Source organism: Anopheles funestus, chromosome 3RL (assembly GCF_943734845.2).
Source record: "Anopheles funestus chromosome 3RL, idAnoFuneDA-416_04, whole genome shotgun sequence".
NCBI classification, from domain to species: Eukaryota; Metazoa; Arthropoda; class Insecta; order Diptera; family Culicidae; genus Anopheles; species Anopheles funestus.
Window position 1 is genome coordinate 41,068,312 of NC_064599.1, and position 23,621 is coordinate 41,091,932.

The 23,621-nt window shown below is 41.3% G+C and overlaps 2 protein-coding genes across 9 annotated transcripts in view; one reads left to right on the forward strand and one right to left on the reverse strand.

The window, feature by feature from the left end:
- The window catches only part of LOC125768815 (mucin-5AC), a 107,173-nt gene that overhangs the window by 3,927 nt on the left and 79,625 nt on the right, over nt 1–23,621 (reverse strand). For all 8 annotated transcript variants that reach the window (XM_049436972.1, XM_049436973.1, XM_049436971.1 and 5 more), the window contains 4 exons: nt 14,767–14,831; nt 12,538–13,978; nt 11,125–12,459; nt 1,255–1,417 (listed from right to left, as the gene is read on the reverse strand). In XM_049436972.1, the coding sequence (XP_049292929.1) occupies nt 1,255–1,417; nt 11,125–12,459; nt 12,538–13,836 (2,797 nt within the window). In that variant the 5' untranslated portion in view covers nt 13,837–13,978; nt 14,767–14,831. The remainder of the gene's footprint in view (nt 1–1,254; nt 1,418–11,124; nt 12,460–12,537; nt 13,979–14,766; nt 14,832–23,621) is intronic.
- Nucleotides 5,229–6,734, forward strand: LOC125768894 (replication factor C subunit 5). Its single transcript, XM_049437205.1, has 4 exons — nt 5,229–5,445; nt 5,530–5,980; nt 6,046–6,260; nt 6,325–6,734. Exons 1-4 carry the CDS (start codon nt 5,349–5,351, stop codon nt 6,543–6,545), a joined length of 984 nt encoding a protein of 327 aa, XP_049293162.1. The 5' UTR covers nt 5,229–5,348; the 3' UTR covers nt 6,546–6,734.

Genomic DNA, 23,621 nt, shown 5'->3' on the forward strand with positions numbered 1-23,621 from the left:
TAAATTATTCATCCCCTTTGCTGCTACCGTGCAAACACATGTGGTGATCCTCCCTCGTCAATCGTGATTTGCCGGACCGCCATCATGAGCCATGTGGTGACACATCCGAATGTACGAATGTGAAACCGGGTTGACGTAGGTTTGCCGATTGATTTATCAATTCTGAGTGAAATATTTCATCGATCGGTAGTTGCTTTCTAATGTTCCACTACCAGGAAATCGGTACAGATCGTGTGTGTGTATGTGTTTGAAGAATGACATGTCGTATGTTAGGAAGGGGGAATTCGTTTTAAATTGCTGTAGGACACCGAATGGCTTATTTCAACCCCTCAACAGATTCAAAAGACACTCAATTTAAAGATATGAACTTTTTCTGCGTTACACAATTTGAAGAACTTTCAACACAACTTCCACGAGATCACGCGATCACGGCCCGGGGTTGGAATTTTCGCTCATAACAGACGAGAACTTTCGCTTTGTTGCTACCTAACCGGTTGTAAAGTAATAAAAAAAACTGCATTTTCTGCTTTCGCGTGTGTGTTGTGCACAAAAAAAGACGATTTGGGGACAAATAAATTTACCACAAGCACAGATGTATTTGAGATTCAGAGAATGAAACCGCCAAACGAAAAATAGCGATGGCAAGATGCCATGGGAAATTATTACAGCAGAATAACAAAAAAATATACATAAATCTTTATCTCAAAATCTGCAGTAAAGTTACAAGACTGGTTAACAATAAAGGAAGACACTCTATATTCTTTGTACTACTACTATATTACAGATGTTGGTTTATGACTTTCTTATGCAGCAGATAAAACAGATAATAGTCTAAATCTTGGCTAGAAGATTAGTCAGGTTTAGGCCAATACCCAAAATGATGTGAGCCCCTCCTCTCAGAATCAAACCGGAAATATCAAACACCATTCTGATTCAAATTACAGACATTCTTCGTTATTTTGATTGAATTAGTGTTTTGTGAGTGGCAGCTACTTTTTTTTAAATTGGTTTTAGTATATCATTAATGTAACATTAATTAGCAGTACGGTTTGTACAGTGGTTTAGTACATCGTCCTAAATAGTCGAAATTCGTACTCCAGATAACGTACGAATATATAGATATCAGTGTGTAAAAGGGTTATTAGAGGGGTTTATATACATATGGCACTAAATGATGACCCCGTGGCTGCAGTTGGACATATTATTAAAATGACATCGAATATTTCCGTCGTTAAAGTTTCACCCGATGCTTACCTCTATTCAGTCGATAACGGTGGTGCTTTTCCACCAGGGACGAGGACGCCAGTTCCGTTATTTCTGCAATCGTTATGATGCCCTGGGCGGGACACATGGCATCCGGGCAGGACACTTCATATGCACCCTCGGATATTTCAAACTCGATGTAGGCCGTCATGCACTGAGGAATGGAAATGGTATCGAAGGGGAAAAGTGAAACCAAATTAGTATTAATGCATTACTTGTAAATTGCTTGTAAATGGTAAATTTAACATTTAAAACTATGACACAAACACACGCATCACTGAGAACGGAGAATTGAAACTGGGTCAATAAACTATTTAGTTATTGTGATATGATTATAAGTTTATAAGTAGAGCGATTCGTCCTTAAACATTACGCGATGAAGCGATAAACAAGTTTAAATGGTCAAATAAGTGTATTAAAAATTTAATTAATTTAAACAATCACTTCGACCAACCAACCAGCCGGCTGGGGAGAATGGAGCGTGTTTCTGGTGGAACAAAGTTGCGACAGCAGGTTGAGCAATTATTTTAATTTTTAGTCACAACCCCTTAAAGCCTGCGCTCTCGTGCGTTGTGGACCTTTGCAACGGTTACAACCTTTATACGCTGAACCTTAATTACTCACATTACAGAAGGTTTGCCTTTCTTTGGTTTATACACTCAATGGCACTCTCTTTATTAAATGTATCCTGTTGAAGGCTGAGAAAGGGGGTTTCGTTTTGTGAGGGATGTTTTTAGTGCTTTTTACTTTTTTTTTGTGTGTGTTTGTGGGGACCCTCTAAATTAAGAGGTGACCAGCATCGGAAATGATTCAGTTTCATGAGCGTCATTTGTTCGTAATAAAGATGTAAAATTAAAAGGGCTTCTGACAACCCTGGGATTTGGAGCTTGTGGGAAATTGATACTTGGTTTAATGATACTCAGAACGGTTTAAAACGAAAGTTTTTTTTTAAAGTTATCTGGGCAGAATGAGATTACTTTTTTTGTGTATTTTTAATTGATATGCAAAAATGTAACCGGTCTTGTAAATGCAAAACAAATAAAATAACGGAAAGGTGAGATATTATATTTCATCACAAAGTATCATTAGTTATCGATAGCTGTGATTACGAAATGTTAATTGATACTTCGTGACTTTAGCAACTGCCTTCTTCTGCCTTCGCCCCCCAACCAAGAGAATGATGCAAATGTTCCGGACGATCTGTGCCCCCGGCCAGTAACGTACAATTAAAGTCATTGTATTTCCAGACTCTGGTCGAACGTCTGGCTGTACTTTGATCGTCTTATTCACCCATTTTTCGAGGTGTGATGTACTGATGTATATAAACGTCGATCGAAGCAACCGTCGTTTCGCAACGTTCCGTTTTGTCAATTATCGATAGTTCATCAGATCGACTCTCTAGAGGTGGCCCTTACTAGTTGCTCACCTAAACAATGTTCTAATGCTTATCAAGATAAACGCCCCAAAACGTTCGACATGAAACGTTTAGCAATTGTCCGTCGACTGCCCTTTCGTGCAGCGACGATGGTGCAATGTAACGTAGCTCACCCGCCGCCTGGTAATTGTTACACCAGTTCCGATTTCAAACGCCCTGACGAACCGGACATTAGCCGCAAGATTTCAGCTGCAAGATAGCATAGAGCGTGCGCACTATCCTACCCTATGAGCGGAAAGTAGCCAACTCTACTGATTGTGCTATTGTGCATCGATATTACAAAACGATCAAACACCCGGCTCATATGTCCGAACCATACACGATCGTTGATCAGCAAAGCACACCGAGTGTCTACAGTTCTACTGTAACAGTTCAGATCGTTTATTAGACAAAACCTCCGTACTTTTATCGTGATCATTCAAATTGGACTGAACAACAAAAAAGTGTTTCATAACTGAACCCACGAGCTGTCGTAGTAAAGCAATTAGTTTGCCAATGAGGGTTTAAATTGCTTTTAAAGTTCTCCACTCAAGAGCCACTCCTTTCAAGAATGGTCCGAGAATAAAGAAACAAAAAGTTTTTGGCCATTTGCTTGAAAGACATCATGTTTGCTTGTTGTTCAAAATTTTCATCCATTTCGAAACAATTTTTTTTTTTGTTAATTAATTACTAATTGTTAATTAAACCACTCACTGCTTCATGAAGTATTGAATAACAGGCAAATAAATGACAGTAGTTTATAAACATATGTAAAATATCCACATATAGCGCGATATTTTAAACATTTCATAGGAACATTTTGTTCTGCTTTCAAACCAGTATCAACGCAAAATAATCATCCCGTATAATCACACACCAGGCCATTCCGCTGATTGACTATTGCGCGACTCTCAATGTTTCCTTTAAGTAGAACATTTTATCAAGAGCTTCAGTTTTACGATTGCCGCAGTGGCTTAAGCATCCTTTTGCGGATTCCGATGGAATCATCACCGAAACGAGTCATACCAAAACGAACCACACACTCGAACGACTTCTGCATCGTCAGCATCTCACACATTCGTATCGATTATATGTCCCATAGACTTCGACTTTCCGCGTTTAGTTTATCTTAAAAAAAACGTATTCTACGTAAACATTGCAACGCAAAAGAAAAAGTGAAAACAAAAAGCCAAACCCAACATCCTGCATGCTGAGAAGCGAGTCTTTGGGTTGGCCTTTAATGACCTGCACGGTTAAAAGATGATGACGGGGTGCTGTCGCAGCATTCCGCAGCTTAAACGAGCAAACGCGATGCTCCAGTCTACAGCAACGTTGAGACCACTTAGTAAAATTGTTTAGCTAAGACACGGTAATCCAAACCGATCCAGCAAGCGGTAGACAGGGGCCGATGATGCCGTTGCCGATGCTGAGAAGTAAAAACTTCTTGGAATGTCGGCCCGATATATGACACTCAAGTGTGCCGTATCGCGTGATATGACGATGGTGTACCGAAAAGAGAAAACATTCTTATCTGCCGCTGTCGTATCACCGTAGCGAGGGAGGAAAAGTGTAGTTTAATAATGTCTCAGGTCGTCATGGCGGGTAGGAGAAGCACCAGGAGCTGCTGTACATTAAATTACAACGACAGTATACTTCGGATGTTTATTGCATCTCGAAACTGCTAAGAAATACGGTTCACGTTTCGTACCACGCTATCGCCGTTTGAAACGAGTGAATGAATATTCGATTAAACGATCGCACTGAAAAGGGTGTCCCATACTTGGTGCAATTTATTCCATTGCCGGTAAAACAAAAGCGGAAGAAGCAAACGTAAGCTTCCGTAAGCACCGGTGAAGGATCTGCCATCAATAGGATCACGTCGTAATTGGAGAATTTATGGTTCAGTTCCATTCAGAAGCTCGCGGAAAAGCATTCGTTGCGCCGTAAAGCAGTTTCTATTCTATCCGTTCAGAATATTAAATTAAACGTATCGGGTGGGAAAAACTGCCAAATAGAAGAAGTAAGGCCATTGATCATCCTGTGTTCTGGATGGGTGAGAAATATAGCCGTGTGCAAGCTGGAAATACTTCTCTGAAGGTAAAACCGTATATACTGGATGCTGAATATTTCATTCTTGTCTTTGTGCAAATGAAAAATTGTATTTTAACGGATTTCCGATATACGAGGCACGAGGTCACTTTTTAAACTGGCTGTACTGGGTGCACTTATGTGCGTGTGTATTAAAACAAAAATATATATACTTTTTTGGAATTCATTGGATGGGCTATCCAATGAATACTATCTATGAACTGACAAAAAATAAAAATCCACATATATCTCGTTACAGTGGGGATTTTATCGCATTACAGTGGGGAGTGATCTTCACAAAAAAAAATACAAATACAATTTGTAAACGCGTTTCGCTTTTTCCCGCCATGTATTTCCCTGTTCTTCAAGGGTTAACTAAAACGGAGCGCTCTTGAACCAGTAGTTATAGACGCTATCTCTCAAACGACAACTGTCAAAGCTGTGTTGCCCGCCAAAACAAACACAACCAGTCTGACGTTCGTGCTAGCAGTGCGTGTTTGCGGCACATTCATTGCAACAGTAGGATAAGTTTTTGTCGCAATTTAGCTCTTATTTTGTGTATTTGTCCAAAGTTTCACAAACAATGGATACGAGCGTAAAGTCCAATCTGCCATGGGTGGAAAAGTACCGTCCGGCCAAACTTACGGACCTTATTTCGCACGAAGAAATCATTGGCACGAGTAAGTATAAACAACACTCGTCCGCTTGAGGGCAGAAGTTTAATGCTTGCATGCTTGTTTCACTTTTTTACCTTGCTCCAATAGTCAACAAATTCATCAAGGAAGAACAATTACCACATCTGCTGTTTTACGGACCTCCAGGAACGGGCAAAACTAGTACCATTTTGGCCTGTGCCCGACAGCTGTACAAACCACAATCCTTCGGTTCGATGGTGCTCGAACTGAATGCGTCCGACGATCGTGGCATCAACATCGTGCGTGGACAAATTTTAGATTTTGCTTCCACGAAAACCATATTCAAGGGCGGATACAAGCTAATCATTCTAGATGAAGCCGATGCCATGACTAATGACGCGCAAAATGCGCTCAGGCGCATCATAGAAAAGTATACGGAAAATGTGCGATTCTGCATTATTTGCAACTACCTCAGCAAAATCATTCCGGCCATACAATCGCGCTGTACACGGTTCCGTTTCGCGCCACTGTCGCCTGATCAGATTCTCCCGCGATTAGAGCACGTCATCGAAGCGGAAGGGTAAGAGCAAACGTGGGCGGTTCGTGTGGAGGAGATACATTTATATAAGCTATTTGTTTGTTTAGAATCGACGTGACTGACGATGGCAAAAAGGCACTCATGACTCTGGCTGGTGGCGATATGCGAAAGGTGCTAAACGTTCTCCAGAGCACCTGGATGGCGTATAAAAAAGTAACGGAGGTGAACGTTTACAACTGTGTTGGGCATCCACTTAAAGAAGACATCAATGACATAATATTCTGGTTGCTTAACGAAGAATCCTTCAAAACATGCTATGAAAGTACGTATGCTTTTACACGTAATGTGTGAAAGAGAATTAAAAATTTGGATCATTTATGTTACAGAAATTCAGCAGCTTAAGACGCAGAAAGGTTTGGCGTTAGAGGACATTTTAACGGAGATACATTTGGTCGTCAATCGATTGGAAATTCCACCACGCGTTGCATCTCAGTTGTTGATCAATTTAGCATCGATCGAAGAACGATTAGCGGATGGGTGCGTCGAAAAGCCTCAGATAACCGCTCTAATAGCGGCGTTCAGCAAAGTGCGTAGTCTGGTAGTGTAGTTGAAGGTAATTGGCAACAAAAAGTTAACATATTTTACCGAAGCTACTTCCGGAAAGCAAGAAGAAGCTGCTGTCAAGGTGCTTCAATTACTTTAAAAAGAATTATTCCGGCCCTATGGCATTGATTTGTCAATTGTAATCTTCTTAATGGTTGAATAATACACGAATATGCTATATCACAATTAAAAACCTGTTTCATGTATGCTTTCCATATCACATAACATATAAAAAAAGTTTGTAAATTTAATCCTGCTGCGCTATGTTGCGACTCCGAATGGAATGAATTATTTCTATTTCTAAATAACATAAAACTGATTTTCCATTCTGATGCGCCATTAAACCGGGTGCTATGCATGCCTTACAAAGAAACGTTCATTGTACAGGAAGGTTCTACAGAAAACAAGCCATCCAATTGTTGGACTGTGCAGTTTTTTTTATCAATTCTACCGTTCACATTCAGACGTGCAAGGCGGTTGGAACGGTATCCAGGATCCTACGCAGCTTCACAGAAGGAAGGCATAAAGTATGACGCAGAGAAAAAAAACTAGGTCATCCATTTCACACTGAATGTAGGTACAGCGACCGAACGAGTGAGAGCAAGCGAACAAATTCCCATTGTTGAACCATTCGCCATCCCAAGAAGCCGGTTAGAAATGCCACATCCGTGTGCCGCTGACCGGAATCTTAAATCACACCAAACACTTGGTGGTAGTGTAGGGCCGAACTTTCCTCGCAGGCTACGAGTTGAGAAAGATCGAAGGTAACGGGCGAACAAATGTGCACCGAAATCATCGTGTGTTGCAGCTAAAAAGTGTGCAAAGTGGCCAAATAAGTGGAAAGAATTCAAATAAAAAAGAAAACTTTTTTGCAAAATCGTTCCAAGGAAATAACTTCGTGCCCATACCACCGGAAGGGTAAAAGGTAATGTCCAATGTCCTACGTAATCTACTTAAAAACTGCCCTGTACCCTGGAGAGCGTGTAAGTGGGGTTCATTTAATTTTCCTATTTTTTTATCGTTGTTGGTCTCCATTTCCTTTCATCAGTTCGAGTGACTGAAAGAGGAATTGAAACTGACCTTCGGGGGGATTTTGGTTTTGTGCTACTATTTTTCCGCACAAGCAACATGATTTCGCAATGCAAACAATTAAAAAAGTTTCAATTACTTCGGCTAAGAAGAAGCATAAGAGAATGAAACTGTTGTAAAGTGTTTCTTTTGTTGGTTTCATTTGCCGTCGAGTATCTCTTTGTGTTTCAATATTTACATAAAAGATATTGTGTTATCTTTTGTTTCCGAGTTTTACCGAACTATATTAGTGCCTATTTCGTACAATTTATAGTACAATATTCGTTTTTATGCTTGTTTAGTTCACTACTATGTTATGCACTATGTTACATTAATATTAGTTTAAATTTTACATTCCATTGCATTGCTGTTACTGGAATTATATTTCAATACAAAATGCTTCTTCCAAGAATCTGCTGCTATACTAGCCGCTCCAATTGCTCTTCCACCAGTCAGACGTTGCATACAGCAACTAGCGATGAGATGTAGTTTTTTATACGTACTGCTTGACTGTAGGAACCGGCGTAATGCTGCTTCATTGCAGTGCTTGAGTAAGGAAACTTCAACCCCATCGCACGGAACCCAAAGAACATCATTAGAGACTAGAGCGTACCCAATGTTGCTGACTGTTGGATTAATTTACACTGGTTCCACTAGCAAAACCATTGAGAACGATACTAAAGGAAGAATGCTACAAGGTTCTGCTTGGATAAGAAACAAGCCCGCCCGGTTCTGCGTGCTTCAGGGCATGTGATGGAGGCGCATGGCGTATGCATAATCACATTGCAAAGTCAACGTACACACATCCACGCTTAGAGCTGTACCGTAGCGTTCGGAATTGTGATGGAATTGTGATCCATGGCAAGCAGCATCTCATCCAAGTTGCCGAGTCCGAGAGTACTGAGCACTTCTTAAGCAGTTCACTGACATCACCGGCACACACCCACTTGAACGTTCCAAACGGTCGAGCAGACGGCCGGGCCGAGAAGGTAACTTGCTTTTGTCTTGGGATAAAATCTGCTTGACATTATTCCGTGCGATGAAGTGGTGTGTTGTGGTGTGTTGAATATTTTAGCCAGTGTTTTGCAGTACTACCAAGATAAAGAATAGAAGAGAAAGTTTTCTATACGTACTAATATAGCGATCTGTACAATGTCTCTAGACGAAAGTGTTGAGTTACATCTGCGATGCCTGATGGATTTTTTTAATGTAATACAGATTTAACGAATAATAAAAAAAAAAAATTTATTCAAGAAATCGATTCAGGCTGAGTAAATTAGTATTACGGTTTGTAAATCTAATGCTCTTTCCAGAGGATTGCCAAATTTTTGTTTGGTAAAATAGTCACAAAAAATTGTTTTTTTCATTTTTTTGGGTAAATGATTCTACTATGCCTGCCATATAATGAACTGTTGACGAATATTTTATTACACGGAAGAAACAGATAGATAGTCAAATCCGTGCATCAGTGGAGCTACGCCCTTTACTGCAGTAGATCGAATACTAGGCGAAAGGTCATTTGGCTCACTCACAGTCAATTAGTTTTAAAAACCTATTTGAGGCAAAAAATATTTACAAATAAAAAAAACTCAACTCAACAACAGCTACGTAATGTAGCGTTGGATGATGATGCTAAGCTTCATTAGATAAAAAATAAAACAAATGAAAACAGTGAGTAAACACATTCTATCATTAGCACCTTCCAATCGTTCAAATGCTAATGCAGCTCACTTTATCAAAAAATCCTTACCCATACCCCAAAAACCTGAATGATAACAATGACGACAATTCAGCAGCTCTGTTTTTGCGCTATTTAAAACATGCGCAGTACAGCGACCATGAGTTTGATGAGTTTCTGACGAGACAGCAACAACAACAGCAGCAGCACGGGGTGAAAAAGAATGTCTGTAATGTCTTGCAATTCGTCAAATGGCAAATATTTGCCCTTACGAAAAACCGGTTTCTTAACCGGAATCTTGCCGTTAATTTTGGTTCACACCGCAAACCTGACCGACTTAAGAATGTTGCGGATGGATGGCTGCACTTCGTACGCCGAGATACTGGCTAACCCCATCCGTAAAACTTATCACCGACATCTTTATGTTCGGAACGACACTATACCTGTAGGCGCACCGGTTGGGACGAAAGAGCTGGAATTACTGGAAAGTGGGTGCAGATCAAACACGCGGTACGGCAAGGTTGGAGCGTGGTTTGGAGGTTCTATAGATCTGGGATGTCCGAGATATCAAAAGAGCACAAGCTAATAACACAATTGCTCCTGACTCACCAACCAACCAATGTCGATGTAGGTTTTGCTACACTCGTTATTTACACAACAGTCGTAAATGAAAGTGTCTCTGAAGGTGGTAAAAAGGAAGACGGAATTATGAGATGTAAGTTACTCGCGACATGGATTTTATTACCATTCCCTTAATGCACAAAAGCCAGTGCTTGGCAAATCCCAGTTGTGCGGGATACTCCATTTGTTCGGTTTTATTAGCACCATTCATGATATGGTCGTCACTTTTATTAGCACGCAGAGCTTTGTACTATCAATACAACTGCGATACTACGCCATGCACACACACACACAAACACACAGATCTTGTGGTGATGAGCCGTACGCAAAGATTGTTACAAGGTACGTGCGAATGAATAAAATGTTCCTTTCTTTATTCAGTGTTGGAAAAATGATCGATTCTCGTGCAAGAAATATCGTCATGTATTTATGACGCGAAACGTTTTGTGCTTCTGAAACCGCTGAATGCTTTTCTGCACCACTTTCAAAGCTTCCTGGTCGTGCCCATACCAACACACACGCACATAGAAGGGACCCCAATAGGTGCGCTCAAAATCGCAATGATTCTTCACTACGCCGGATGCAGGCGATACCGGTTTTCACGAACCGGCCCATCACACACAAGGAGATGGGGCGGTATACAACAGTTATCTTGTGCCGCGACTTACCCATGATTACCTCCGCTTCCCTGTCCGTGAAACGTGTGTCTCTCCATGTCCGGTCCTTCCGTAATAGGGGTTTGCATCGAAAGGAGAGTAATCGAGCAACGGGCGAGAGAGTACACGCAACGGAAGTTCGATGGCATTAAACGGTACTTGTCGTACTGGAGGCCATCCGTCATTTAATACCGCCGGCATTGTATCGTATCACTCTCAGTACGCACAATGTGATATTCTATTGCTGGTGGAGTTGCTGACCGAACCAATCATGTTTCAAGAGCGCTAGCATTCAATTAAATTTTTTACTGTGCCGGGGAAATAAGAACCAGATCGTGGCTGGACATTTCACCTAGCGGATAATACAACATCACGCAGGGGTTTAACCCAGCCTCAATCCTTTGTGGGAGCTTGGGTTATTTTACGGACATTCAAGTATATCGTCCAATTCCAACTGTTTTGGAAATTTTGCACATAAAAGTAAGTGCTTTAGGGCTATTGAAAATGTGCCTGTCCTGACAATGTGATGTACGGGCTATTATACAATGTGCCACACTTACCTCGGTACAGAATGAACAAGCACACTGCGTGATACGTGTTAGGTTCTCGGCACTGAACTCTCCAAGGCACAGTTTGCAGGTGAACTTAATCGTAGGCGTTAAGGCCTTTGTTGTTGTCATCGTGATGCTGGTGCTGCTGTTGATCGGCGATACCGGTACCAGCTGCGTGGGACTAGGGGCAAACATAACGGTTTTAGACGAGACGGACGCACCACCGGCCGGACTACCGGTTGCAGAGTTTGGACTCGGCGACGATGCTCCGGACGAGGATGACGACGGTGTTGCCGATGAGCTCGGTGACGACGCAGCCGAGGACGAACTGGATGAGGAGCAGCTGGTGGTCGTTAACCGCAGCAGATTGCCCACATACTTCCGCTTCGAGCCGCCATCGATCGATGCCTTTTTCGGCTTGGGTACATCAGGCGGCTCGTTGCCATCGTGCGACCCCCCGGAGGATACGGGCACGAAAGCACCGTTGGAGGCGTTGAGCGAGTAGCGCGAACCGGCCGCGGCCAGCGAAAGAAGACTAGAACAACGAGAACAGGTTGCTACCGAGGCGCAGTTACGCAGCCGGTTAAGTGGCCGTATCGGTTCCAACGTTTGGGAGGTGGCGTTTGTAAGCGCCAGCACGGTTTCACACTTCCGCAGCCCACCAGGACCTCCGGCATCCTTTAAACCACCGATTGTGAGCAATCCATGGCCGCCGGTACATTCGCCAGAGGACGCCATCTGACTATCCAGCAGTAGAGGCGTTGTTTTCGGAGACGCTAGACTGTTGCAGCTAACGTCTCGCTTTAGCAGTGGCACCACCGACCACAGCTTCTGATGAACGGATGATAGCGAGGTGGTCGAGATGTTTAACCGGCTGCGCGTTATTTCCGCAAGATTGTGCTCGGATGGGCTCTTGCTGATTTTGATCTCTGGTGAGCTCAGTAATGGCGGCGACGGTGGTGGTGGTGCTGCCGGCGGTGCCTCCTTCGATGGGCGCCGCCCGACGAGATTCTTGAGAAATATTTGAATGCGCCGCCTGCGAGGTGCCGGGCCACTGCTCAGTGCCCCGGTGTGTGGGCTGCTTTCTCCATTGCCACCGCCGCCAACTCCACCGACCACACCCGTACCTACCCCACTCGTGGGCACCATCGGGGACGATTGGATCCAGCTCGTTGGACCCCGCCGGAGCCCCTGTCCGGAGCCCCCGAGTGAGGTAGGACGTGTTGCCCTCGACGGCACAATTTGAGGCGAATGCTGCTCCAGCAGGGACACCGACTCATGTGTCCCATTCGCAAGGTGATGATTCCTTAGCCCAGCCAGGTTGTGAATGATGGAAGCAAAATCCTGGTAGTAAATCAACGAAATCAATTGTTTTGCCGTTTCTGTACAATTTCTAGAATGCAACAGATCACCCCAACCTACCTTTCCCAAATCAGCACCCTTTCCTCCCACACCAGAATCTTCCTCGAGAATGTCGTATCCCGGTGCGTTCCACGAGTGGCGAAACTTGTTGGGCGTATCTCCTCTACTTCGCCGTCCACACTCGAGCACGTCGGTTAAGTGTGCCGTCCTGCTATCACTACCTGCAGCACTCGATAATCCGACGGGCCACTGTAAGCTGCGCCTTTTCACCTCTCGCTTCTCACTGTTTTCTACACTTTTCCCCAACCAATCTCCACTTAATCGCACACGACGGCGAAGAAGCACTTTGGATGTACCGCACGACGAGCCCGTAGCATCCGACGTTAAATCGCGATCACTTGATCTACGAGCGATCACCGCTGGCGTAGTACTACTTTCCGGCACTTTCTTCCTTGTAAATACTAACGTTGATTTCTTCTTCTGAAGTGCTATGGTCGGTGTACGGCCATCTTCATCAACAACCAGTAGCGGACAACGCTCGTCCACCTGGTCGAGCTGGTTTACTATGACACTTTTACGCACTACCCCTTGCGACAATTCGTTGCCACTTTCTTCTTCACAACTTTCGGACTCGGATTCACCAGACACTGCGGGCCGATTCGACACACTAGCACTGTTGCCAATTGGCTTTGGACTGGGCGTTCTTTCGCATACACTTATTTCCACCCGCCTTAAAGACCCGAGCGGCGGTTTGCCCGGAACAGATTGATCTACGATTTTGGTATAGTTCGCACCACCGCCGACGTTCGTGGTGACTACCGCTGACAACCGGTTCAGATTGTTACCATCACTCGAAACGCGCTTCAACCGAATGAGCTTGTTCACCGATGTGAACGTATCGCACAAGGTGCCTTGCGCACGATCGCTACTATCAACCACGCTTCCACTGGAGCCACTACTACCAACACAGTCGGTGCCACTTCCTGCAGTGATGATGCGGCACTGTGGGTGCTGCTGCACCGAATCAGATGACGTTGCCGACAGTTCGTCGAGTGTGTCCGCGTGCGACCGACGTTCGGATGTTTCACTGCGTCTCAGGCTTAAATTTTTCACCAGTATCTCACTTAAATCGCACGACAGTGTTTTCAGCGATGTGGTACGGTTTGTCTCAGATAGAAACTCCTTCCTGCGTATCAAACGACCCCCACTGGTACCGCCTATACCGTCACCAGGATTCGGTAGATCAACACTGCGAATTGTAACCACAGGAACGGACGAACGACACGGTACTGTGGTCGTGGGTGCCACCAGCGTTGGCGCTGACGGTGCAACAACGGCTGCGATAGTTGTAGATGTCATCGCTGTACGGACGGTAGCAGAGGGAAGAAGGAAAGGACACGACGGTATCTACGGAGTTGACCAATGCGATATCCTTACTAACATCAATGTTCGCAATATCTAGCGAAATGACAAATAGTGCGTCATCTGTCGGTGGCTTAGCCTGTTTGGTATAGAAATGAAAGAATTAATTAGAATCAAAAATCGAAGTATCATAAAAATGAGGAAATTGAAATCTTTATCTTGCACTAGAGAGCTTTACTTAAAAACGTAACGTAACGTAATTGTACATCAGTTAACAAATAACAGATCGACCTTATTAGAATTCGGATAGGAATTCTTAATTTCAGCTGTCATTTTGAAAGCTGCGATATTTGTCACTAACCAGAATACCAAAACCAGTTAAATCGGCGCCATAGCTAAATATTCACGGCGATAAGGTTCACATGTTCTGTATATGGTTGGATCACAAGGGTGTTGTTTATTATGTTTTGTTGTCAAGATAAAACATTGGTTCATTGTATCCAACTAATATAAGTGATATAACTAATCAATTTAAAGGAAGTAAAAAAGTGTCAGACGTTAGATGACCATTAGTGAATAGTATTTGATCACTGCAACACTCGGCCAAATGATGTAGCTCTTGTCCGAAAATATTTAGAAATTCTACCTCTCACGTCGTATTGTCGATTTTTGGTTCTATAAGATTTCTATCTGGTTCGATCAATTTTTTTGATTCTCGTAAAAAATATAACTGTCTATTTTATTATCGTAAATATAAAAAATAATTATAATCAAATGAAAAAATAACAGGTGAAAAACGAATATTTGCTTTCAAAACAAAGTCTTCTAGCGAATAAACGCTGTAAACTTACTTATAGACCCAATATCAAAAACAAAAAGATTTAAACATGGACGATGGTTGGAACAACACACTAGACGGAAACTTACCATCTTGAACTAAGGCAAATGTACGAGCGTAAATTAACTTTGTCCTCCACCCCACGTGCGGCGTTCTGGGAATGATAAGAAAGTAAGAGATAAATTAGTTAGATTAGAATTCTTAAATGCGAAATGTAATACATAAACCCAAACCCTTCCCCATTACTCCCCGGATGTTTGTTAAGAAATATTTCAATTAGTTTCCGTATGATGGAGATAAATTTCCCAACCTACTGGCGCAAAAGCAATTCAAATATCACTGCAAAACTTTCATCCGTTATCACCAATGCTTTCTCCTCGGTCTCGTACACACGCACCAGATGCGGTCTTATTTGTATTTACCGAACCGTTTACGGTATGCTAAGTATCAACAACCACCATGCATTCGGTCGAGGTCGGATCGTACAAGATGCATCCAGGCGACGGGTACATAGAAATGTAAACAAGCCATAAATTGCAGCTTTTAGACGCCCTCGCACGTCACTCAGCGCGGCAGGGCAAGATGAAAGTGCGCCAAACACATGTGGCAAGGATCGTTGTTACTATGTAGCATCGAGAGGTTCCGTTATCAGATCAAATCTACCCTGCACGCTGAAATGCATGTCGCCCATGTTACAGTTTCATCACCGGATGCGGTGTCCCATGATAGTTGATGTGCTGGCTCTTTCGCAACAGATATGATTAGACGTAGACGTGCCAGAACAACTACTGTGTATACTTTGAGATCTGTTTCATACACGCATGTGGGTGTCTCTCTTTTTCATTTTATACCCGAAAGAAATTCCACAAGACAGTAGCACTTTTAACTAAAACGGTTGAAAATGAAGATATCGGTATAATTGACTTCGATTTTGGAAACATGTATCAGAACGGAAGAAATGCATGATGAACAGAACACCCACATTCACTCGATTTTACTCTACAGAAAGAAAAAAGCATGCACGAATGGATAAAAAAATAACTAGAAAAATGGGGAAACACTAGTGAGGAACACTATTTTTAGTACGCCTGCCTAATGACGGATGTCCTCCACCTTCGTTCGTTCGTACAGTTCCGAAGGGTTCTCTCGTTTGTTCGTTTGTAAACCTCGTTAGAAAACGGCGTTCAATATCACGGCCGAGGTCAGGTCGTAATTTATCTCTGCCGCGACACATTGCCTGGTCCCCGGGTACACGAGTCTAGCGAAACCATAAGCCGGATGAGCTACCATGGCACCATCAACCAACAACAACTTAATTAGACACAACATACTAGACGACCGCTAGTATTCTGCCGACAGATTTGTGTCGTATAAGGTATTATACATGTTTTACGTTGAGCACACGAACCATTTAGGATCAAGTGACAAATTAGCACCCTTTAAGAAGATAGAGGTACCAATGATACTTCGCCATGTAATTGAGATCAGAAAACGTTTGTACATAAATCGAAACAGTGTAAATATTATATGAAACGGTAGGTTTGATGTCTTTAATTCTAGAAATAAACAAGATAATATAACTCTTATAGCGTGCAGTTTACGTGTTTCAATTGTTTGAAAAAGTAATCGAGAGTTTACTAAACGTGACAACTATCCTTTTCTCAAGAGAATAATAGACCTTGAAGTATCACTATCCGACAACGGACGACGACAATATTGCTTCACCAAGGTCCTTCCACGGCAAACTCGAAAGGCGGAAAACATATTATACGGAAAAGGGAATTCTTCACGGTAAACTATTTGATTTGGATGCTGTTTATTTCCGCACAGGCCACCCGCCTGGAGGAAGTTCGAGGAGCCGTTTCTAGAGTGGAAAGCAATCATCATCACATTCCGATCGATGGTGGGGTCAAATATTTACGCGAGGCTTGATTGCGCTGCAACTGAAGATGCGATAGACACGCGCGTATAGATAGCAGCTTCAGAACAGCACTTCAAATGTTGTTTTTTTATTATGCTCTGTAAGTATCCTGAGAAAAATGATATTTGTATACTTAAGAAAAAAAAATAACGCCCAACTACAAATGTTAAAGTTAGCTGGATGCATTATTTTTTATTACTTTTTTTAACATTACGAAAAGCTTCTAAGTTGAAATAGGGAAATAATTTCAGTTTCCCCCAAAGTAGAAAGCTTGTTCTCTACTGGCGTAAAAATTGGGTTGAGCAAAATCCGCTGACAATGACAACAGCCGGTAAGTATCGCACGGCCACAGCCGATGATAATGGGCTATACCGTCGTTGTCCAATCGTTGTTTGACGTCACCACTTGCCTTGGATAAGACCAATAAACGTAGTTGGATATAAATGTATGCCTGTGAATGTGTGTGATCGTTTGAATCCATTCTGCTGGTTCGCACTTTAATCTTGCCCGTGGTTGTGCTTCACTCGTCTGTCAGCGTTTACACGAACCCTTAACAAAAATATACTCTAATCGATAGTGCGACGACGATGGCCACGGGATTTACTGTTTGTGAAGGAGGTAAAGTATCGATAGAGTCAACTTGCTGAAATACAGAACAAAGTGATACGGGAGAACAACTTCTACAAGTTTGCTGTGCCTTTGTGTCTGAACCAGCAAATGTGCCTGCTGGACTTCAAGCAAAACAACGGGAAAAAGCGCTTACGAAACCTCAAGAGGATAGTGATAAGCTGGAGTGGTACGAACACGATATTTCAATGTAACATCCTTTATTTTGCAAGAAGTAAAGAATTATTGCTTGAATAATCCTCATAGTGCAAATGTGAATAAAAAATTTACTAACATGATGAGATGATATAATTAACCCTAAGGATATTAAAATAGTTATTTTAAAGCCTTTTCTTATTTTTCGGAAATGTTTCGTAATGCTGCAAAACTTCATAATCCATGTATGTATGCTAAAGACATTACGAACAATATACAATGTAATGCTTTAAGATATTACTCAAAACTTCTCAAAAAGGTCAGATTATCGGTAACGGACTGAAGGTACACCACCCCGCCGAAAGTAAGCGTCCTTTACCGGTGAAACGTTCACGTAAAACATCTTGTAACACGCGAAACATCATTTAAAGACAAACGATCATCAACAATCTTTTCATCTCGGCTTGCCATTACGATATTTCCCTAACCTTAGTTCTAAGCCTTTGTTGGCGAAAGGTTGTGTAAAATTGTTGTTCGTGTGCTGTAAACACAATCTAAATTAGCTATAATGAACTTCCACCAACATGTGTCACATGTCAAATGCATGAATAGTAATCGTTTACCCTAGCTTCAAAAGTGTGTATAACTTCATGTCATTGCACAACGGTGGCAGGGAACAAATCACCACAAAATTTTATCACTGTATAATAGTTCAAAATTGACTTCAACCGATTTACAGTAAGTTGTTAAAAAGGTTACACGAACGTTTTTTTTTTTGAATAAATATAAAAACGCCAACTGTTTAAAACAAACAAATCTTAATAGCAAACGGAACAGGGAACGGCTTAACTTCCACTAAGTGACGTCAACTTCAATCCGTGATCGTGCGTTCGACCGTGACACAGGTTCAAATAGTGTGCGAATGCACTGACAACTACCTACTGCGACGGAAGCCGATGTATGAACAGCAACGGAGAAGGAAGCAAAGACGGAAAATCGCATCGATTGCACGCATATGGTGGGCATGCACGTACGACGTACGCATATGCATGTCTGTGCACTACAACTTCCTGATAAGCTCGCCGTTTGCCGGTATTCGAATATGATTTGGCTTACACGTATGGTGAATTTTCTCTCCATCCAACCATATATTCCTCTTTTTCTCTCTGTTGGCGTTTGATAGTATATGATCGCACATGCAGTCGATAAATGGTAGCTGCATGCTTTATGGACGATCATCCGGATGCACATGATTGCAGTGCATGCCTTTATTGTGCTTCATTGTTTTCGTGTACTATTCCGAAGCTTCAGTTCAGCAACTTGTTAGGCTTAACTACATTCTATTTGTTCCAATCTTTTTGAAACGGGCTTCAAAACACACAAAACTGCTGAATAACCATAGGCTTGTAAGAATTATCACTCGTAATGATATTTTGCGCCACATAAAGCACTCCGGATCTCATGCACCACCGCTTCATCCAATGTAGAGCTTTCTTGGCTTTGCCTTCGGTCAGAATCTGTTACGATGCAGACAAACACTGTGGCAAGGCGACAAAGAAACAGGAAATATAAGCATGTCTCTCGGCACGGTAACCGTTAGAAATTGCGCATCACCTTTTGTCGTCCACGATGTCGCGGCACAACAACACCTCGACTGACTTTAACTATACATCTTGATTATCCAGGTGTCATCCGTGTCGCTGGTCGTCTACCTTTACGGATGATGAGTCAACAACGTCACATCACTGTACCACGGTATGGTCGTTTCAAAGCGCGTTTTAAAGAAATAAAGTAGAACGGTCCCAACACCACCATCAGTAGAATGGCGCCAACAACACGATGCGCTAATGGGCAAAACGGGCGATCTTGTAAGTGAATAATAAAATGAATAATGTGTATTTATTTTTTACCCCCCTTTTGTAAAATAACAACCCAAGGCGAAGTGTACGTTTGGGGGCACAGAAAAAAAGTTAATGAGCAAAAAAAAAGAAAATTTGTCATTCCGATTGTAAAGTACTTTCCGGTACAAATGTATGAAAAGCTAAAGACGAACGAATTAGGTGTGTGTTTACTTCAACGCTTCAGTTGTAACAGAGGCAAATAAATATTTCTAAAATATTACAGTGATATGATAATATCATAAGCAATTTTCGAGCGAAAACTTTATACACTTAGTAATGTGTGTGGCTGCGATCTAAGTGGTCAGTATTGTTCCTCATCGATATTGTTAATATCACATTTTTTATTTAAAAAAATAGGCATGAAAGCAGGTAGCCAGTGTCATGGTATCATGATCGGTATCCACTCTGATGCAACAAAGGTCGCAAGTCAGATCTTATAATTTTCCGAAGGTTGATTTTTTTGTTAAAAAATTAAACTTGTTTGTTTGTAAAACGGAAACACATTATTTACTTATTTACATATTCAAAAAGCAAAGAGCCAAAGAATCAAAAAGAGTGAATTCCAAATAGCACCATAAAGGATGTCAATTTAAATACCAATCACTTAGTTGTTCAAACGCAACGGACAGTCACTCCTTAATGTTAGATTTGTAAGCGGTGTGGACCATGTTTTTGTTGCTAAAACTCTATCGTCTCCATTCCGAAACTATAACCACTCCCAAACCACCGGATTCCAATTCCGGTCAACTTCAAGACAGCATTGCACGAGACAAACCAAGCAAAAAATAATGTTCCGTTTGCGCACCGTTTTCAGACATAACTCCATTTGCCGTGAAGTCAACCTTCATCGATTTTAACGCTTCTTCGTCGTCGCTCGACGGTAGCAGCTACGGCAAGGGCAATTCTATGCTTCGTGCCTGAAACCGCTCTGCTACTGGCGTTGCCAAAAAATTCACTAACTTCGCTTCGATGTGGCATGGTGGTAAAACGGAGCAATCAATCAGAGCGTAAAAGCTAATCTCCGCTGTTGAAGCTAAACGATTTTATATCGAGGGCAGCAGATTAAGCGTGCACTAGGTGAGATGAACTTTTTAAACGATGCTGGGACACAATTTCCTCATATAATCGGGTGTCGAAAGCAATTTATCGTGCCCCTCACAATCCGAAGCAGAAATTGTATCACGAAAACGGTTCAGTTTTACACGCCATTCCACCAAAAAAAGGTGCAAAAGTTAAATGAAGGGTGTTGGATCGGCGATGCGACATTTTTTAATACACTCTGACACCTCCAAAAATTAAATCTGACATTTACATCTGCAATTGTTACCAATTATTATGGCGACATAATAAACGCTTTTCCCCGGAGTGTCACACTGATGTTCCGTCAGCACATTATCGAACGTCTTATCACCTTCAAAGAGTGGTCGCATCCCAATCAAGCTGTTGGGCTGGATGAAGCAAACGTGGCGGATGGAGCACGAGCCAAGGCAGTATGTCGAAACATTTCAACTGACACCAATTCGTCCTTGGTGTTTTAATCTAAAGGTGAAAGAAATCGGTTCGGTGGTTGCGTTTTTTGTTCCTTCGTATCCGTCTTGCAACAACTTGTTTACTAATATACTTTTTTTATTAATTTAACCCATGAAACAGATGAAACGAGATTTAAAATTCAATCAGTTTTTAATTAATAATTTAAAAACACGTTTCATGGCAGGATGTTCGCGATGAAAAAACAATGGTTTTAATTTAAATAAATTTGATATTCTATACTCTATAAGTAAACCAACAATTGACATAAGCAACAGTCAATGTCAGTACATTACCTTCCGCATTACACAGCAAGAAGGCCGATCGATTGAATACACCACAATTTGGTAAACAAGCCACAAAAAAGGAAACTTTCTCGTGTGAAATGAAAGCTCTACTGAATTGATTTAAATCCTCACATTGATTCCTCCTCCTCCTCATTGATTTATCCTCACAAACGATTGCAGCAAAACTGTGTGAAGTGGTCTGTCAAAAAGCGTTTCTCCATGGCATGTATGGACTGGAATTACACCAGTATCAATTCCAGCAGTGTGAAAAAATATAATTTAAGCTACTGCAAAACCTTCCAATATGTATCACAAATGATCAGATGCTGGATACCCTTATGACCTAGTTATTACTTACACATTGTTCGATCTCACAAGGTCACCCATATCTTTTTCCATTAGGAAGGGCCCCCAGTGACTAATCCGCAAAACATGACCGGCTTAAAGCACAACATTGTGTATCATCTGAGTGCTCACAGTGTGTGATTGAAATTCCTTTCCTTTGACACAACAGTCATACCATCTGTTTGTTGTTTAAACAATGGCAAAGACAACGAAATTGATAGATGATCTGTATAAAACACATATTGAAGGTAGGTACGTATATTTTGTTTTACCATTTCCATTCATCTCTCTGTTTGGATTATCGAAAATAAGGAATCATATTGCATAAATTACTATCTAGTGGAAAACGTAGCTTTTCATCACCATGACACGTGCTGGTTAGATGTAATTTCCCGCTGTATCATGGTGATCACATCTGCCCCGCTTGGCGGATGTTTTCCTAATCCGCAAATATATCTCCCGGCACGGTTATCCAATACTGGGAGATATTTGTGTACGAGCGCGGAAATTTCCGGCCGCTAGCAGAGCTAGCGCGAGATTTCCGGGCTTCGATTTGATACACATTTCTTTCATATGGTAAGCAATGCAGGAAATTTAATTTATTATGTATTATCCGACCATAAGTTTTACCATTGGATTTTTACCACCCACAGTGGAAAACAACTCACGAAAAAAATTGATTTCGTATGATCCTCCAGGCAAGCCAGAACACAACATATGATTTGATTTGAAAGAAGCTTTTGGAGTTATTTTGATTTATGTCGTTTTTAAACATAATATAAGATAAATAAAAGATAAATTCGACGTAAATGTTAGAAATTACAATTACAGTATTTTTCTTCTGTAATATTACTGATATAAACAATCAAAATAGCACGAACAACAAAAAGACATTTTTACGCAGTATTGTAATCCAAACGGAAAACACGAAAACAATCCACGGTAAATGCCGCAATCCATGTCGAGTATTGAATGTCTTATGCTAAAAGCTCTTTCGATCGCAAAACTCGTTTTTGTCGGTGAAATGGAAAACACGAATACAAATGCGTGAATTTTCTTGGAATAGCATATTTTTCGACATCATGCTTGTCTTCGAAAAACAACACGAACACGATTGAATAAGATACAGCACGGTACTAAATAGAATGAATTATTTCCTTGGTAGCTTCAGGGACTGTTTGAAGGAAAAATACGTAACATACCGTATCAGTCCATTTTACCGCGAATGTGAAATTTTCTATTCCAGTAGTGGTTATTGGTATCGATTTACCTATTTATTTATATGCATTTATTACTACCCTTTACAACATATCGACTAATTGTGCAACAAGCAATAGCACTTATCAAAAGTAAACAATTGTTTTTGCTTTTGGCTAGATTTAGACTAAAGGAGGTCAACCATCACAATCAACATTAAAGGTATTTTCGCTATCTTATCTCAAAGCTCCATACATGAAACAGAAAAATATAGTACCTACTTGATGTTAGTTGAAAAGCCAGATAAGCATCTGGTATGTAGTGACGGTAAGCTATGCACAAAATGTTGTTAATAAATGCTTGTGCTTTCAAATATTTTTATCTCATTTAAATGAGAAATTGTATCAGAACATAATTGAAAAACATGAATGAAGAAAGTTGAAATTGCAATAAGAAATTAAATTGATAGTTTAACGAAATCTAGTAATGATCATAGACGCAAATAATTAAGGATCGAACTTACTAGTTTTAATTTCTCGATGCACAGAAGCAAACAGTAAAATAAATCGAACAAGTACTTTCAAGATATCGTAACAATGGCAAAGCTGTAGCGAAATGTAAACAAAGAATTTACAACGAAGAAAAAATACATCAAAAATGCATTTGCATATTCAATCTGTCTATGGTGCAGTTGATTAATCTTGTGCAGCTGTATTTCTCGACATGTAACCTTTTACTAAACTCCATCGCATGATAACAGAAGCACTATTAACATCCGAGTCAAGCATACTCAAGTTTATTTTCTATAAAATGCAACTCTTTGTGTGTGTACCAAGTACCTGCACATCGTAAAAATGGCAAATATGTTTGTGGTTTGGACGAGTGCAGTTTCGTGCATACTGTGATGAACAGAGAGAGAGGGAGAGAGAGAAAGAGAGCACATAAAAACTTCGAACCGATTACATGTGTCATCCCACGTTAAACTTAACATTTTTTTTTCATTA